Source organism: Amblyomma mixtum, chromosome 7 (assembly GCF_055824585.1).
Source record: "Amblyomma mixtum isolate Tamu chromosome 7, ASM5582458v1, whole genome shotgun sequence".
NCBI classification, from domain to species: Eukaryota; Metazoa; Arthropoda; class Arachnida; order Ixodida; family Ixodidae; genus Amblyomma; species Amblyomma mixtum.
In genome coordinates, this window is record NC_143018.1 from 7,729,703 (window position 1) to 7,748,785 (window position 19,083).

General features: G+C 48.1%; 1 protein-coding gene across 2 annotated transcripts in view; it reads left to right on the forward strand.

Annotated features, from left to right (window-relative positions):
* Window positions 1–19,083, forward strand: part of LOC149334880 (protein FAM110B) — a 30,863-nt gene that overhangs the window by 6,776 nt on the left and 5,004 nt on the right. For both annotated transcript variants that reach the window (XM_089551515.1, XM_089551516.1), the window contains one exon: window positions 7,350–7,653. In XM_089551515.1, the coding sequence (XP_089407641.1) occupies window positions 7,350–7,653 (304 nt within the window). The remainder of the gene's footprint in view (window positions 1–7,349; window positions 7,654–19,083) is intronic.

Below are 19,083 nucleotides of genomic sequence, written 5' to 3' on the forward strand. Positions count from 1 at the left end.
CGTCCTGGTCCGGGGTTCGAACCCAGGACCACCGCTTCACCGGAGCAGTCGCTCTACCAATTGAGCTAACCAGGACGGCAAGCTTATGGTAGGGCGAGAGCAAATTGATCAATAACTCGAAGTGGGAACTGGGTTGGTCAAATGTTTAGGGGAATCCCCCAAGGTGGAGTAGATTTGTAATAAGGGAGTAATTACTTGGGCTTGAAGCCTTACTAATGAAATAATCGCACAGTATAGATTCATATGAAAGCTTTAAAATTGCAGGATTTTCAGATTTGGCATTTCTTGGAACAAAAACTGATGGCCTGATTCAAAACTGTGCTTCAGTTTGTTTTCTCCCAAATGCAACCAGTTTCATTAAGATCAGTTGAGCTGTTACTGAGTAAAGCCTGTTCACCATTCCCACGCGTTTAGAAAAGCCCTAGTTTCCATAGAAAGAAAATGTCAAAAATTTAAAAGAGGGAGTAATCTCTTTCAACTTAGGACTTTGGTATTTGTGATTTGGTGTACTAAACTATTGTTAGCATCCGTCAGTAATACTTCGTAAGTGGTTCTTCTGTGCATTATGCCACCTTGGGTCAACGCTGATGAAAAGGTCAGCGTGTTGGGCAAAGGGAACTTTGGCAGGGAAGAGGTGTTGGAAAAAAGCATTAAAACAAGTCGGGTCGCCTCTTATCTGGGCTGTAATAATGCATACTCTTCTTTGGCACATATAGGACAACTGACTGTTAACAGCTTACTGCACCCAGTGTTTTGAGCTTTGTTGTCTGCTGGACTGTATGGCACTACAGCTCTTCATTGCTAGCTCTAGAGTGATGAATTGGCTCAGCACTGAGCTAACGAAACTGAGCTCGAAAAATGTCGAATAGTAAAGGTAGTCGTTACACCTTTTCCTGTGGCACATTCACTGCCTGCCTAAGCATGAATCCCGTTACGTTTATCCGAAAAAAAGATAGGCAACACACAACAGGGAGACAGGCGTGTCGAAAACGGTATCCACCTGCAGTACAGTGTACGGGCAAAGAAAGGCAGGAGGACGACGGGTCACCGGCGAGACAAGCCAGCGCCACGCGTGGAGTCCCCGAATCCGATTAGCCGGTCGCACTTGTCGCCACGCGTTTGTGTCCGCCTGAATGAAAAACAGTCGTCACGGCCGCCCTTTTGAGTCGCCGCCGGACGAAAGCTCGCAAATTTTACGAGGGGGAGAGGGAGCGTATCCGCGTGCCACGGGCGCGGTAGTTATCCATTGTCGTCGCTGCAGCTGCTGCTGTTCCCATTATTTATTTTGTACTTCTTTTTCTCGCAAAACCGTGCAGGGCTACGGAACCCATGACGCTCAATGAGGCTCTCGCTAGGCGCGCAGTGAAACATGCTGCCAAGTCGACAACGCCAAAGCTGCAGCCTTTTTTTGCGCCCGATAAGTTCGAAAATAATATTCCGTCCTCCACGCGAGTCAGATGATGATGATGCTGATAGACTGTATGGATTTTATTGCCCTTCCCTTAGGGCCGCGGCGGTTAGTCTCCAGCTGCCCCCTTGCGGCAGCGGCGTTCGTTGCCGTCATGGAGAGCAGACGACGCTAACTGGCGCGCGTACTACGCTAGGATTTGCGACTCGCGGACGCCTGCTTCCCCTCCTACAATACTGCACGGTTTTAGTGGGGAGTTAGTTCCAGCGTTGCAAACGCGTTGGCTGCCGTTTGCCGCGTCCGCTTCAAGGCGCAACAGCTGCACGCGATTGGCGGCGCTCCTCATTGTGCAAATGGTGTGTGTGTGTGCCTTCATTCTTTCTTCTCATATTTTTTTTATTATTTTTCCTTTGACGTTTCCCGGAGTGCCGAGCGTCCGGCAGCACTGTGACTCCCCTCACTGCTGTCTTTCTTTTTGGGGCCGAAGCGGGCGCTGGACCGGAGCGAAGCGACGGCTGCGCCAACATCGCTCTGCTCGCCGCCGCATATCCTCCGTCGGTTCTCTCGGCTAGAACGGCATGAGTTGAGGAGGGAGGCAGGGGTGGGAGGAAAAAAAAAAAGAATACAAAACGGTCGTAAACCAGCGAGATGTGTGTTCATTGTGCGCTACAAAGAAACGTGCAGTCAGCGACGGCAGGCGATCGCGCATTCTCGAGATCAGCGAGTTCGGTGACAGGACTTTTTTTTTTTTTTTTTTCTTCGTCTGCCGGGAAAAAACCGTCTGCTAGCGTAGCGCTGCGCGCTCGAGTCACTGGCCAGACAGATGATCGGCTGCTCGAAGCCTCGGAACGAGACGGAAAACGCGCTTTTCGCCGGCGCCGACTTGCGCTGCCTTGCGCACACCCGCGCGCCGATAGGTTTGCGGAGGGGTGTAAGCGCCGATCGACGGCTTTGATGGCGATGGTGGTGACGGTGCTGGTTGCCTTTTCCGTGGCTGCACACGCGCGTCGCGTGCCAGACACTTGCGCGAACTAGGCCGTGCAGCCCAGGAGCGAAGCTAACGAGGCATGCCTGGGTCATCTTGCTCGCTTTTGCGCACCAAATGACTCCGGCATGTGGGCGGGCCGAGAATATTCTTCTCTGAAGACCGCGAACGCACGTGATGCGCCTCACCGCCGCGAAGGCCTCATCCGCGGCACGCGAGCCTTGCTATGGGATCGGGCACAACATTTTTAGTGGCTGCATTATATGTGTACTCCAGATGGTATGCGCGAACCTCCTCCGTCTGCGTTTCTTACTTCTAAATCCTAGTTTAAAATCCAGTTTCTAAATCCAGCACGCTGATTCTTCCAAAGTGACTGTACAAATGTGTAGTCGGTGCCACAGATAAAATTGCAGATTGTCACCCAACCCATGGTTGAAGAATGAACTGCGCAGGACTAGGCACCCGCACTAGATCTCACTGGCTGCGCCTTCGGTGGAAAAGGACTAGAAAGCTTACGGCTGGCTGTGCAGGCAACATCAGGGACAAGGAAGCGGATGTGCTCGGAGTACGAAACACAGCTGTTAACCACTTTAATTACAAGGCAAGGCGGCACTCACCACAGCCCGGTACAAAGGGGATATGAATAGTTGTCTGCGGTTTTGGTGTAGCGTTTCATAACTCGTGTTAAAACGCTGCATTCGCCCATAAGGGCACCATGCAAACCATTCTGGTTATGACTGCTTGACCCTTTGCTAAAGTTACCTTGCTGGATGAATGCTTACGAAGGACTACACATCTTGTGCTTTATTGAAATGTCTTCAAGACATCTGTGTCTGGAAGTTTACTCAGAAATGTTTTTAAATTGCCTCCCTCAAGACAATGTGAACATTATGCTTTAAAAAGTATTAGCATTTGGCAGAAAAACAACAGCCATCTGGTGGAGAGTTACCACCATGGCTGTAAAAGCATGTCATACAGTCACATCAAGCGTCTGACTTCGATATGTTTTATTCAGGCCATTCACCTGCTGCAGTGACAATTAATGTTTGGCTGCTACGCCCGAGCACGCGGGATCAATACCCGGCTTCGGCAGCCGCACTTAGTGGAAGGGAAATGCCAATCTTTCATTGCCCTTATGTGCAGCTTCAGGACGTTAAACCCCACATACATTCACACATACATATTCCAAGTCACTACGCTGAATAGTGAAAGCCTGGCTTGCCTTTAAAGGGACTTACAACTAGCCTGGCTTGCCTTTAAAGGGACTTACAACTGACTAAAACATGTTACAAAATTAATTTGGAAATGAAAAAAGAAACATCTTGTCTGATATTACTCGAATAGAGCGTTCTAATGCCAATTAAGTGAAGCTTTGTAATTTTAATTTGGCATTGAGCATTGCCTAAACCAAGATGAAGTAACAGTCTGTGATGGCACTTTGCTGTTATCAATGTATCCCACCATGTTACAGTGCATTGGTAAAATACAACTTATGTGTTGTGAAGTGGTTTGTGTGTTTTCCTTTAAAAAGTGTTGCTTAAGGTGTTTTAAAAGTGTTACGTATTATAGCCTCTTCATTGCTTCTCTCAGTGTAAACGAAGAGTACGGGACAAAGCTGTGTCTCACCATTGCTGTAATAGCTTTGCGTGTGAAATCTCCAGTTAACTCTACACCGTGCTAAAATTGTCTAATTAGAGTCGATTCCTAAATTTTTTTCCGTAACCCTCAGTCATCATTTTTCTCATGACAAAAGATTATACTGAAATATGCAGGCAAAATTTAGAAAAGAACATTTTGTTTGATGTGAGGTCATTAAAAATTTGAATGAATCGTGTTTCTGATGGTCCTGGTGCATCATGAATTCCGCGAGTTTCACCGAGTGAGCACAGCCATCTTAGTATCTCATAAAGGGGAGAGATGAAATCAGAGTTTCCATTGGTTGCAATGCCACACTTCTTCGACAAAAAGCAAAAGCATGTGAGGAGATGAACGAGGGAAACAAGGGAGCAAACTTTGATGTTGATTTTCCCAACTTACATTTTTTTCTGCAGTTGCAGTCACTCATCTCTTTGGCATTTCATAATGAATGATGACAATGATTGTATTTTGCGCATGAATCCTGAAACGTTATTTTTTTTTAGGAATATTTTCATGTAAATATGCATGCAGGAGCTTAACTTTTATTTTTGTTGTACGAAGAAGATGAGGGCGAATCAGCACTGCTGCGCTTCATCGTCATCACTGGTGGCTAGAGTGCGAGTCTCAGGCTGAAGCCTGCTGCCTCCGGCTGGCTGTCCTATCCTGCTGCGACCTGACCGCTGCCTGCGTTGGTCGCCGTGACCCATCAATAAATCCTCACCATGATTACTGAGCATCTAAAAAAGAACTAATAGCTTAATTACACGGAACAGGGCTTTGTGGGCATGCTGGTGTAAAAAACCTGCGCTCTTTCGTCTTAATTATATAACACCGTGGGGATAACTTTACAAGGGTGTTAATTGTGTTTGCTCAGTAGATGTACCAGCTAGTTTAAAGTGAAATGTAACTCTGTAATTAGCATAAGAAGTTACATACCTGTGCCAAAATTGGTTGCATGTCGTGCATAATTCACGGAAATAGTTAATTGCCGCATCCCCTCTTAAAAGAGGCTGGTGGGTGCACAGTTAGGAGTGATAGGTGTGGCATTGGAAAGCTGAGGCATACTTGGGTGGAATGCTCAAGCACTGAGCAGCAAGCTGCAGAAAGCACAATTGGAGAGCAGATGATGGGTTCAACGCTGTATGTTCAGACTTTACTTTTGTGCAAGCGTTGCCTGTAGAACCTAGCAGCTGTGGCTAGATGTCACCCTGTTTGCAGAGCATTGCACCACTTGAGTACTGCATACAAATCTGATGCCCACTGTCCCGTCTGCATCACCCTTGTGTGGAGCTCTCAATTAACTTATTCGTTGCTGATACCCCTTGTTGATTTCTGCGTATTCTATTCGGTTATAGACATTGCTTATATTGATTTTTTTATTCATGTATGACTTGATGGTCAATTTAGTTCCTCGTTTTCTGTCACTGCCGTCTGAACAGGAGAGGAGAACTCCGTCAAGCGGATAGCCGCTTTTTTTTCTCCCCTCCTCCATCAAATTGTATTTGATTTGGTGGAAATAAAGTATTATTATTATTATTATTATTATTATTATTATTATTATTATTATTATTATTATAACTCACTGCCCTGTAAACAGAGTGACACCCCGCCGCGGCTACTATGTTCTAGATGCAACATTTGTGCAGAAGTAGAGCAGCATGTCAAATTCAACAAGATGAGTTGCACCATTTATATACCATCACAAGACAGACAGCATGGGAATGGCGTGGTCTCACAATGAGAGATTATTCGAGGCACACTTAAAGGGTCCCTGAAAAGGGTGTTCGAAGTTGGCTATATAATGCTTGCTTTATGTAGAGTACAGGCCACCAAGCGTTCATGCCGTGCACAAGACCTCAAAAGCGAGCCGTTAATTTACAATACGTTTTTAAAAATTTGCGCACATGTCATGCAGCACTCGTTACGTCAGCAGCAGAGAGGTATCATTAGTCCTCCATGCCAGCTCTTCTGGACATCACTCAACTACCATGGCCACGGCCACTCAAGCAGGTCGGGAAGCTCTGCCTCCCCCCCGTGGGTTCCCGCACGTGTTGCCAGCCAGCGGAGGAGCACCGACATTTCAGTGTGCAAAAAGTGATGAGAAGACAGAGAAAGGCACGAAGTTATTGTTAGTGGCTATTTATTGGTAATAAGAAAATAAAATATTAAGGGAAAAAGGTGTTGCTAGCCGCAACATCTGCCATCCAAGCCTGAAGCACCTGAGCTGCGGCTAGTGGGAATAAAAGGACAGGGAGAAGGAAAGAAAGGGGGGAGGGATAGTAAGAAAGGATAGGGGCAGGACGCGAAGACTCGGAAATTCAAATTTTGACTGCAGATAACTGAGCTTCCATAAAACACATTTTAATTTTTGCTGGATGATATTTGTGAAGCGGCATCCCTTAACATCCTAGGCGTACCGCAACTTTGTTACAGCTCCTTTCAGAGCCCCTTTCAAATATATATACTATGGTCGCACAAGGGTGAAAAGGTCTAAGAGTTGGGGAAAAAAAAAAATAAGGATTACGAAGAGGTAGGGCCATTAGGGACACTGCAAGGCCTTGTTAGGAGGAGGGAAGAACTGTTCAGTACATAATTTATATGGTCAGGAAGGCTTTTTACAAGAAAGCATAGCTAGAGCACATAGACAAAGCAGCGACCTCAAATGAGAGTCCTTGTTTTTGCACCAATTGCTGGCCTTTCAAAGAGGCAGCATTTCCCAGAGTCCCGGAAAATCCCTAGAGATAGGGAGGCTAGGCTGGCTGATAAGGGATTGTCCTGTAAAGATCACACCCGTGCACAGTCACACCGTTGCCGCTGCTGGTGATCACTGCACCAGACCCTAGTGATAGGAGGCAAGTACACTTGCAAAGAGGATGCTGTCACCACCTTGGCATGCAGTTGGGGCTATGAGGACAGCCATGTGGGTCCACACATGGTCTACACATGTCAACACAATGGCTCCGCTTTGGCTAGTCACAATGGCAGGAAACTGCATGTTAGCCCATGACAACTCTAACAGTATTACAAGCTGCTAAGCAACAATAGGAGGGAGGAAGAAAGATGGTTCTTCTAAGGGGCAAACTTGAATAGGGGGAAGGGGGGGGGGGGGGGGGGGGGGAAGCCTCACTTCATTCACCATCTTGACAAGGGCGCTGTCAGTGACTGAGGCCTAAGCGAAGCACGTGAGGGCTATTGCCTCTGTTTCTCTGTCGATGCCCGCGTGCAAGTTCATTTTCATTGCTGATAGAGCTGCCCCTAGCTTTGCAGCTGGCACAGCTGAACTAAGTGCCTCACTGGGTGTGTTGGTGGTTGCCGCAGGCGAGCAGCGCCGCAGCGCGGTGGAGCGTCTGGAGGAGACCAAGGCGCAGTACGTCAAGTCTGAACGAGTGCTGGACAGCCGTCAAGGGCTGCGCAGCCGTCGTCCCGAGGGAGCCGTGTTCGAGCCCCCGCTGCTGGCACGGTCGCCTTCGGCCTATGAACTCGTCGAACGTCTCAGGGCATCGCCGCCAGCGGCACTGCTTGCACGGGCCCCCTCTCTGAAGCTTCGGCGTGCACCATCCCCTCCCATGCGCGCTCGGGCTCTGTCCGAGACGCAGGCAAGGCGCCTGCTAAGACCAACCAGGTGAGGGGCACAGCTGATGCAGCATTCATTTGTTACACCAACTCTTACGAACATGTTTCCCATTTGTGTGGTATCAGTATTGTTTGCATAACTCAGTAGGTGCACTGATTGGCCAGAACAGAGTGGCATCATGCATGACATCATGACAACGTGCCACTCTAATTGGTCAGAAAGGAGTGACAATACATATGACACCATGACGATGTGCCGTGCTGCTTGGCAAAGATACCAATCACTGATTCGTCCAGACACAGTGATTAAGACCTCTTGTTTCCAGTGATACCGCAAAAAAAATCACTGATTATAATGGAGACCTGAACCGCTCGAGCCAACATTAGCAAAGGGAGGATCGGCTGCAAGTCAGATTTCTGCCAAGAAAAAAGGTTGGAGTTTGGAAGCTTGCCTAGACTTAGTCAAGAGTCACCAGTCCTAGGTGTTGAGTGGCAAGTGTTCCTGAAAACTGCTCGACAACTGAAATCCAGTGACAGAGACCTCACGCCATTTCTTTCTAAGCAAGACGAACAAGGTGAAGATTTTGATGTCCCATCTTTCTAGCCTGGAATGGAAGAAGTGAGAAGTCACCCAGTACTCTCTTTCATTGCAGTTGTTATGGAAACCTTGTTTCAAGCATGTTCCATTCATTGAGTGAATGTATTGAGTGAAGGGTGTCGGGTAGGGAGACACGATCTCGCCAATGTTATTCACCGCCTGTTTACAGGAGGTATTCTCAGGCCTGAATTGGGAACAGTTGGGGATAAGAGTTAATGGAGGATACCTAAGTATTCTGCGTTTTGCTGATGAAATTGCCTTGCTAAGTCACTCAGGACATGAGCTGCAAAGCATGATCACAGCATGATCAGAACGGTAGGTCTAAAAATTAACATACAGAAAACCAAAGTAATGTTCAACAGTCTAGTAAGGGAACAGCAGTTCGCAATTGGTAGCGAGGTGCTGGAAATAGTAAGGGAATATATCTACCTAGGGTGGAATGGGGTGGAGCGCATATGGCAAGTTCTCTCAGATCCTGAATGGCACTTTACCAATATCCCTGAAGAGAAAAGTATACAACAGCTATATCTTACCGGTACTCACCTATGGGGCAGAAACGTGGAGGCTAACAAAGAGGGTTTAGCATAAGTTAAGGACAACGCAGCGAGCTATGGAAAAAAAAAATGATAGGTGTAACGCTAAGAGATAGGAAGCAGGCAGGGTGGGTGAGGAAACAAACGCGGGTTAACGACATCCTAGTCGAAATCAGCAGGAAGAAATGGGCTTGGGCAGGGCATGTGTAATGTGAAGGCAAGATAACCACTGGTCCTTGAGGGTACAGAGGGGATTCCAGGAGAAGGCAAGCATAACAGGGGGCGGCAGAAAGTTAGGTGGGCGGATGAGATTAAGAAGTTTGCGGGGATACGGTGGCTGCAACTGGCAAGGGACAGGGCTAATTGAAGAGACATAGGAGAGTTCTTTGCCCTGCAATGGGCATGGGCAGGCTGATGATGATGATGATCAGTGTCCCCTCTAAGTTTTTCGCCTTCGCCAAAGGGCAGATTCTAGGTTACTGCGGGAATATCTAGACAACTGTCTAACCCGACACAGCAGTTTCCTACATATGAATATGCCGTTCTGGACGGCCAGACAGACAGATAGTCCTGCGTCGGAGGGTTACGTCATCGCATCGGCTTTCAAAGTCGTCACATTACCTTCAGGTGATGTGCGATAGCTTTAGTATGGGGGTGGATGTATGGCCCGTGAGTACAGCTTAAAAAGAGCTTCCAGCCAAGGTCAGGAACAGTTTGAATTGGATAAAAAGCAGGAATGGACGCCACGCAAACAGAAAATTCAGTCAAGCATGAATATGTCTTGCCATTGTTAGTCCTGCTACTCTCACAGCTCCTACAAGGAGAGGATGCAGTTGCACCGGGTTCCAGCGAGGAGCGATTCTGGTGCACATGTTCTACTTCTTCCTCGAGTGTTCTACTTCTTTCTCTACTTCTTTCTTTCCATCTAATGCTTTTTGCATTGATAATTTAGCAACGATCAGACAGCCCTCCTGCAATAAATAAACATTGCGTTGAGCCTTCCCATGGATATGCCGTGGTACAACCATGCGGGAGTGGTCCCTTCATGTCACATACCTCAGCCTGGGAGATCCCAGCCCCTTCTTATTCTTGGCTCCATCTGTGAGCCGTGCAGGGCGCTCACGCTAGCATACCGGTAGCATGTCACTCCGAGTGGGAGTGGAGAGGAGTCTAGAACCACCGGAAGCTTAGCGTTGCTAACCATCTTGGCAGAGTCTCGGCAGGGGTCTGTGGTCAGCCTGGTTGCCTGACTTTTCCTCTGCGATGGTCCAGATCAGAAACCGCGTATTAGACTATTCCAGTAGCCTTTTCGCGACATCTGCTGCGGAGCGATCCGAGCTGCCTAGTGGCTGGATGCGCCGTGCTTGTCTCAACGCATCCAGACTCACCGGCTTTCGGAACGCTCCCTCTCGCTGGCATTCGCTCCTCAGACGATGGTGGCGGGAGCCGCAAACCTTTATATTGTATATATTTTGCGTTGCCCTACATCCCACTTGCGGGGTTGGTCAACCTGGGCCGCAACAGTTCCGGTGGTGGATTGCATCCTGCCACCTCCCGTGCCGACAGCAGGTACAAGTTTGCTATTGTACTTTTTTTTTCTTTATTGCATGAAAGAACTTCCGTAAAAAAGGGGGAAAACTTCAATCAGACTGGTTCGCGTCTAAAGTTACCGGGCTGCTTAATAGGAGCCCGCCATAGCCCTAACTCAACACTGCATCCCCACCCATCAAAACATCAAAATTCAGGGAGGCACACACATGCATCTAGGCACGGCAGCCAGCTTGGAGGTTCTTCGCGTGCAGCGTATACACTCCTCACTCCTCATTGTACGATGATGTATCAGAGGGTACAGTGGCCTTATATTACTGAGCCGATTGCTGTCCGACTGAAGGGTAGAGTATACTATGCTCTAGTCTGCTGAAGCTAATCTTTTGAAGAGGTTGGAACATTCATAAGAATGGTGACTGAGATCAACAACAGATGTTCAACACTTCCCATTTGCCACACAGGCACAAGAAGCTGAGGTGTCTAAATGCCCCCTCATGCCCTCTCTCAGAAACCCTGGAATAGATGGGGCGCAGGCTAGTCGCCACGTGTTCCAGTATTTCTCGTGATGGGGCAGCGCGCCCCCATTGGACAGCTCCAGATTTGATTTCTGACAAGCCCTTCAGTTCTAGGGCGTTATTAGTGTAACGGAACTGGGGTTAAGCTTTTTTGCATCTCATTACTTTTCAGTTTTCAAGATTTTTACCGGTCAAGAAAAGTCGTGTACTGCCAGGCCTCGATTGACGAGTATGTCTTGCCCTTTTATTGTAAAACTCTCAAGAAATGAAATGAAATAAAAAAATGCGAGAGAAAGCCCGCACCCAACTAGAGGTTGTCACGGCTCAAAATTCTGCCTCGCTGCAGCTGCTACACCTTTATCACCCATTGCGAACGTCCGACTTGCGGCCCGGCGCACAGTTGTTCATTTCTGTGGCCGAAAGAATGACAGCCACCTTGAATGTAGCCGTGAACAAGCACCGGACGCTTACTGGACCCGGAGCACAAATGACAATTGACGAGGCACTACATTAAATATACTTCCAAAACGCGGCCGGCAGTTTTCAGATGCGTCAGGGCTTGAGAAACTCCGCGTGAGCGTCGTCGGCTCTTCTGGCACTGCTGCCGCTCCGAGTGGCAGTACCGCCACTATTGGAACAGCGGCCCTTCCATCAACTATCGACTCTCCCTTTAGCGCCGAGTGCGCAGTTGAAAGTAACAAAAAATCTTGGAGGGTGCTTGAGTATCGTCTTTAAAGAGTAGAACACGATAGCGTTACTGTATGCCGCCACTTATCAACAGCCGCCATCAGTCGCCGAGCGCGGGGAGGGGATGCCAGTTCTGCGTGTTGGCTTAGCCGCTGCTCAAGGCCAGCACCAAGAGCGATGTGACGGATCCGCGCAGCAAAAATGCAACCACGCTGTATCATCCCTGATGTCTCGTTTGTCTCACCTTTATTTATGGTGCCATGTTCTGGTTTCGATTGTAAATCAACCCGCCCACTTCAGATTTTCAAATTTTAAAAATAGGTTGACTTATGATCGTGTCAATACGGTACATTGCGTCTCTTGCCACAATTTTGGTTGTGTGTGTGTCCGTAGGCCTTGTTTCAGCCCAGCCAGTCTCACTGAGTCACACAAAATCTGTTGAGTCCTGTGGGGTACCTTAGTCTCGCCAGGGCCTTGCCTCTGCATAAACCATCATCAGTGTACATAAAGCAAGAAAGGTCATTCAGTGCTAGTCAGTCCAGTTGTTTGACTGTCATTCAGTGGGCTTTGGGTCGAGCTTTGAGTTCATTTGCACTAATGTACAAAGTGACACAGGGGGCTGCTTTGCAATGTGACAGAGGCAAAGAAACGCTCTGACTTCATGGTGAGAGATGTGGTAATGGAGATTAGCATGCAGCAGGCTATTACAGGGTAGTAAATTGCAGTGTTCACTCCTAATTTGCAATCATTTCACTGTTACATTTTCTTCAGACCACTGCATGGGCTATTTTTTCTTGCAGAGCATCGCCACTTTTAATGCGACAGCATCAGAGTTGTCACACTAAAACTCCACCGATGTCCGGGACAGAATTCGCTGATTGGCCAAAAGAGATCATGTGACTGTGTGATTTCATCGCAATCTGCCCACCAGGTTGTGAGCAATCTAGTTTCTTGACGGCAACCTACATGGGCTGTTAAAATAAAGAACCAAGGGGAAAAAAAATGAGGTGATTTAGCATAGTTGGTCCAAATGTAAATTAGGTGCGCTAGCACGGTTTCGGTTCGAGGCTCGGTTTTTAAGGGCATGCAAGCTTCAGACAAAGATCGGTGAAATCGGTGAGTGGGGGGCCTTAGTGCTAGTTCACTGAAACTGGAGGGGAAACTCAAGCTACGCCTTAAGGGTATGATGCAGTAGTGTTAAACGGGTAATGCCCACATATGCAGAATTGGTCGTTCTCTACTTTGGATTCACCACAGCGGTGGCCTAGTTAGTGACTGAGCATCTGCCTCGCATGTGGAAGGGAGGTGGCGGGTTCGATCCCCAGTGTCGCCGGGTGCCCACCGGTCATACAATGGGTACAAGCTTTCCGTGACCTGGTGCTCAGTGTAATCAGGGTGAAATGCTTGGGAAATGGGTCTTTGACCCCACCTTGAACAAACGAAAATACCTTGAGCCATGGCGCTCATTCACACAAATTCACTATCATCAACGCCATCATCTCTACTTCACATTCATATGCCCCTGGGAGTCCTCATACCCCTCCTGGGGCAGTGGTGCAGCGGTTAAGCGATGCGCCACTGCCCTGCGATGGCAGGTGCTGCCACCAGTGGGACTTGTGAGATCCAGTTTTCTTACCATAAGGGCATAGGTACCTCTTAAAACTTAAACACAGTGGCACTGAAGGAAAAGGCAACTTCACCGATGTGTATGAGACGCCACCAGAAAGTGTTCCATGCATAATGTGACCACTGCACCATTCCCTAGGGGACGTTGCAAGCGTTCGACCATTCTGTGTGTTCATTTTTTTCTTGTCTTGTTAAGCATGTTCGTTGAATTTAAGAGAATCAGATCAGAGAGTTTGAAATTGTACATAGGCCTGCTATGCAAATTTTTGCCATATGCTAGAAATAACAAGCATGTGTAGCTAAATTTCTAATATTGACGTGCACACTGATTGTAATTACTAAAAGGTTCGAGTTAATTATGAGGTCGACAATGGCCATCTCTTCTCACTGTGTGTCCACCTGCTTGCATAACCTATTTGCAAAAGTGGCATTTGTGTGCTTACCGTTTCTTAAAAAAAAAATACCTTGAAAGCCAAATTTTGAATACCTTGCATAGGTAATGATAACCAGAGAGTACACACGTCTTTGTGACTGCGATGTTCAAGCAAAAAATTAAAATCATAAAGAGCAAAAATGCAAAGTCTGTCAGTAATGCCTAGTGAAAAGCTAGCTTTTCTGACGTGTGCTATCAAAGGCTAGCATTCGAAACTTTTACCAGCGCTGCAACAGGGAACAAGAAGAGACGGAAGGACAAGCGCTTGTCCTTCCGTGTCTTCTTGTTCCCTGTTGCTCTGTCCCCTGTTGCAGTGGTGGTAAAAGTTTCGAACATGAACCAACTAGCTCAAATCTCCTGTGTTACTGCAATTTAGGCTAGCATTCATGGCAAGACACTGCACAGCAAAGCACTTGCGTGTTGCTTCATCGTTCCTCTGTGTGTCTTCTGTTGTGCGCTGTGTTTCATCCTGGATCCTTACAAACATGCCTGTCTAGCAATTCTGTTAAAAATGTGCAACCTTTCAGAAATTTCAAATGCCGAGTCATATTTCCTTCTATTCAATTGTTCAAATGAATCAAATAGTGTATGTTCAAAATTATTCAAAACAAATTGAATATTTCTTCAAGTCTTGGAATACGTTTTGAATAATCGTCACCGCGGTGGCTCAGTGGTTATGATGCTCGGCTGCTGACCTTAAAGACATGGGTATTCCAGCCGCGGCGGTCGAATTTGGATGGAGGCGAAATTCTAGACGTCTGTACAGTGTGCGATGTCAGTGCACGTTAAAGAACCCCAGGTGATCGAAATTTCCGGAGCCCTTCACTAAGGCGTCCCTCATAGCCTGAGTCGCTTTGGGACAGTAAACCCCCATAAACCAAACCAAAGTTTTCAAGTAATTGGTGCGAAGTTCAAATAAGGCTTGCCATATATTTCTTCCATGACTATTCCAAAAGCGGGGACCATACACGCCGCTTACCATGCTGCTATGATTGGTATGCGCGAAATAGAGGGTTCAGCACCGTGTTGAGGTTGTGGGGATTGAGCTTCTTGGGCTACCCGAGTGTGCGCCCGCTTCTGCCGTTTCGTTCGTTAGAGAGACCCCCCGTGGGGTGTCCGCGAGCGGAATGGGGGCGGCCGCGCTGCTTGTCCTCCCTTGCAAGGGAAGCTCTTCCGAGAACCGCACTAAATCACCCTCCCTTCCGTTCTTCCCGCTTCGACCTCGCTTCCCCATTGGGTCACACCGAGTGACAGTTGGGCGGCGTTGTTTCGGCGAGAGGTCTCGAGTGGGAAATGAACGGGGAGATCGCCACCGACTCGGGCAGCAGAAAGGAGCGTAGAGTTTGGCTCCCATGTGCCCCGGCCTTTGGCGGGGGCCCAAGAACGCGGGTGCTTTAACGTGCGCATCTAGTATGTATGCTCGAGTCCAGGCCCGAACCTCTGGAGTCGTGTAGCCCGCCTGTGCGGCGCCGACGCGCTCCGGATTCGGGAGGGCCTGATTTGGCTGGTTCTCCGTCATCGCCGGGCCATTGCCGGTGACGACGCGCGATGAGCCATCGATGTGCGACCTGCGTCGTCAAGATGTGCTCCGCGTAGACCCCATCCTCCCTTGTGTTGCGCTGCGCGCGATTTAACCCTTTGGTTGGCCGCGCGGCATGCGATCGCCCTTAGCTGTGCCGTCACGCGCGTATGTAGTCTTTGCCTTCCGCGCGCGGCTCCGCGGGCCCGCTTTCGGGTGCTGCGGCGGGGCTACGGGTTGCACCGAGGTCTGGGGATTAGTGCAGTGTTATGTAATGCAGCTTACTGTGTAATAAACACTCGTGCTTTCGGATAACTGCGCCTTCCTTCGTTCAGAGCGAGAGCGCAGGCGCGCACCAAACGCTGGCAGTGCCCTAAGCTTGCTCCGGCCCGAACCCGCAATATGTGGGCGAAGTGCTACCTAATTAGCACACCGTCATTCGGGTGATGACGATCCCACAAGGTCCATTTGCATGACTGTGTTCATAACCCTCATAGATGGCCTCAAGGGCTTGGGACGACGGAGGATACGTTGTGCACCTGTGATAATGAATGCAGCTAGCTTTATAGACACACATAATTGAGCAGATCGAGCTACATCGCACCAGTTCATTTCACTCGTTTATGCCATTTTATGCGTACATTGTGTATCAGTAGTTCCACTGATCATCCAAACAGTTGCTTTTGAAATGTGTATGCAAGTCCTTGAGTCGTGATCCAATTCACATGTAGCGCTCCCTCAGTTCAACCTTGTCACGCAGCCATAAAAAGTGGCGGGTTTTATCTGAGATCAAGGGCTTGAAATACCCCAGTAATATCAACGAAACCAAAGAATTTGTGCACCTCTATTTGTGAGCCACTGTTGTCAAGTGTACAGTTCTCTACTGATACATGTTTCAGTTGAAAAAGCTGCCTATTCAAGAATGCGCAGTTCTTTAAAATGACTGGTGCTGCAGCTTACTCATATTCAGGGTTTTTTTTCCTGAATTTTGCATCGAGAAGTCTCAGCATGACCTTTGAACCTCCATAGCTGTCAACTTTGCACTCTCTGGTCATGCTGATGTCACCTCGTTGTGTGTAGGTGAAAGTCAGTGCAGTAGCACGTGCCACCATCACCTGTAGACTCCACTCGATGCTTGTATGCTGTAGAGACTCCTCTTTCTTATTTGCCAAGCACTGAAGCCTGAGGCTATTTCTCTACACCTTCCAGCGTCTTTGGCATCGGGCACTTAGTCTCCGAGAAGAGCCACTTGAAACCTGGCTGCCCAATTAACGTGGCTAACACGGAAGATGCAAGGATGTAGAAAGTAGCAGGCAATACGAGCCCTGTCCAGCTGGACTTGCGTGACAAGCAGTCTTGAGCAAGCAGCTCTGCAACTTGTAGTAGTTTTCACAGTGTTCGGTTTTTTTTACAGGGGTATGTGACTTTGTCTGCTATGTCAGGTTGTGTACAGTCGAACCTCGATGTAACGAACCTCAATGTAACGAAATTCGCGATGTAACGCATTTTTTTCATTTCCCAATCACTTCCCCATTGAAAACCATGTATTTTTTTTCGCGATTTAACGAAGTAATTTTGCTCCGCACTTTCGATGTAACGAAGTCCTTGCGCATCGCATGCATGTGCCAGGAGCTACCTTGACAATCGAATGAGAGCTAAAAGTTTAGCCGAGACGAAACTCAGTTTGTATTTGCCCTTTTACGCGCCAATTTTGCCGGCAGTGTGGGAATCTGCGAGAATAGGGTGCCTCGATGCCAGCGCCGCCGTCCAGGGTGGTGACACGCTTTGGCATGCGCCGCGCCGCCGTCTTCTCCGCGCTCGCCATCTTGGGGCAAGTCGCTTTTCGTGCCGCTGCTGTGGAGGGTTCGAAACTGTGTTTTGCGCTGGATTCTGAGCTGATGAACTGCTTTAATTCACGAAAAATAGCATGCCAGGGTGTTGTGTTCTATTGTGTGCCGGCTCGGCGAAGAAAGGAGCGCGACGTTTTCGTTTTCCACGGGATGAGGGACGGAGAAAAATATGGGAAGCGAAAGTGAAGCGTGAGAACTGGAAGGCGAATGACAGCGCGAAGATCTGCGAGGCAAGCCACAATGTCTGTGCTGTTTTTATGCATCATTAAAACTTCTTTTCTTGGCTAGTTTGTTCATATAGATAATGTAAAAAAATTTAGCGCGAACAGACACAGACCACGAGAAAGATGAGAGACACACACAAGCGCTTGTGTTTGTGTACCGTCTTTCTCGTGGTCGTTGTCTGCGCTAAAGATTTTAGATCTTTTTCTAAATGTCGCTCGCAGTTATGTGCTTTCAGTAGGAATAACATTATACCACACCGCTCCGCCCATCCGCTTGTAAGCACTGACTTTGTGCGGTTTGAATATATGTTTTTGCCTTGTTCGCCAATCTCGCACTGTGCGCAACAGGAATTTTTGTGTGCCTTCAAAGCTGCAGCTCGAAGCCAATCTCGCACTGTGCGCAACAGGAATTTTTGTGTGCCTTCAAAGCTGCAGCTCGAAGCCTAGTTAGAAACGTGAGTACAGCACGTGTTGCATCGCATTGCCTGGCATTGGAAGTAGCGCGCTTTGTTTTTGAGGCGGAACATTTTGAATTGCCAGTTATGTGAAGGCTTATAAGCTAAATACATGAATCATTGCGTCTTTTCACTTTCAGTGAGCTACACTCATTCCGTATCATTCACGGAGTGTCTCACGATGATCTTTACTCTCTCGCGATCGCACATTTTTTTTTGTTCAGAGCCGCGGTGAAAACACGTGAAGCAGGTGGATCCCGGTATTTGTCGAAGGAATGCGCCATTGTACTCTTTCAACAGCTGCCCTTTACACTCGATCTTGCGAGGCTTCCAGTTCACGCAGATTAAGGAGCATTCCCCTCTCTCCTTTTCAAAAAACAATATAATAGAGGCTGACGGGTGAACCTCCCACGTGCTACCTACCCACTTTTCTGGCCAGAGTAGGAAGTGAAAATGCAGTCTATGAACAGAGTTTTGGCTGCAAAAACCTGCCTACGAGCCAGCCGTCCTGGAATTTTGCAAGTGGTCTTTTCGCAAGTGCTAAATTCTGCGCAGCACAAATAATAAGCCCCTTCACCTTCCTTTTCTCAAATTATTCACGGGAATAATTTTTCGAGGTATTTGCGATTCGCAACGAACGCAAACGTTAGGACCTCGCGAAAATTAAGTCGGTTACAGCATATGGCTGGCAATTCGACTAGTCGCGAAGAAACTTCTATTGTGAACTGGCCGTCGCTTTAAGTAAGCGGTCGCGAGGAAGCAAGGTGCCTGCGCAGTACAGAAGTTCATCCCGAATACAGCTCTTTCTTCTCCATGTAAGGACACATCGCGAGGCGAAGTGCACCTTTGTCAAACGCGCAAATACCGGTCCGAGGTTAAGCCAAATTTAAGTGAAGTTAAATTTGCCCCTCCGACACCCGAATTAGTGCTGTCGCTTGGTTGGCGTCCACAGAAATACTTCGTGAGCCTGTGCTTATAATATCGCACCGCTTCCTTAACGCTTTTTTATTATCTCATTTGTTTGCGTGCACACGACCAGAGGCGCGAAATGACAGTTTCATCGTCTCTCTAATTTTAGCGCCACTTCGAGGAAGATCAGTTTGAGGGCAACAGAATGGATGGACGGCGGCTCCTCAAGTCAACGGCTGTCCCGACGTTGTTTGATTTTAGACGTGTTTGCCCACATTCGGCTTGCTAGCCTAGTATCCGCATCAGATAATCTGAGGAGCACTAGAGCCTCGGATATTTTTATGTACTGATGAATTAATTTCTTTCTTGCGCGAACAGCTCAGCCGAAGCGAAGAAAGCCGCCTGCACCGCGGCTTTTTTCCGGTAGTTCTACACCTGACGCTACAAAAGGCTCTTCGCCAACCCCGGAGACGCCACCTGACCAGGAAGAGACCCGAGCCGACTGCGATGCAAAATATTTTTCATATGCGCGGCTGACTAAAACGTGAACTAGTTGTTCATCTGCATCAACAGACGCAGTTA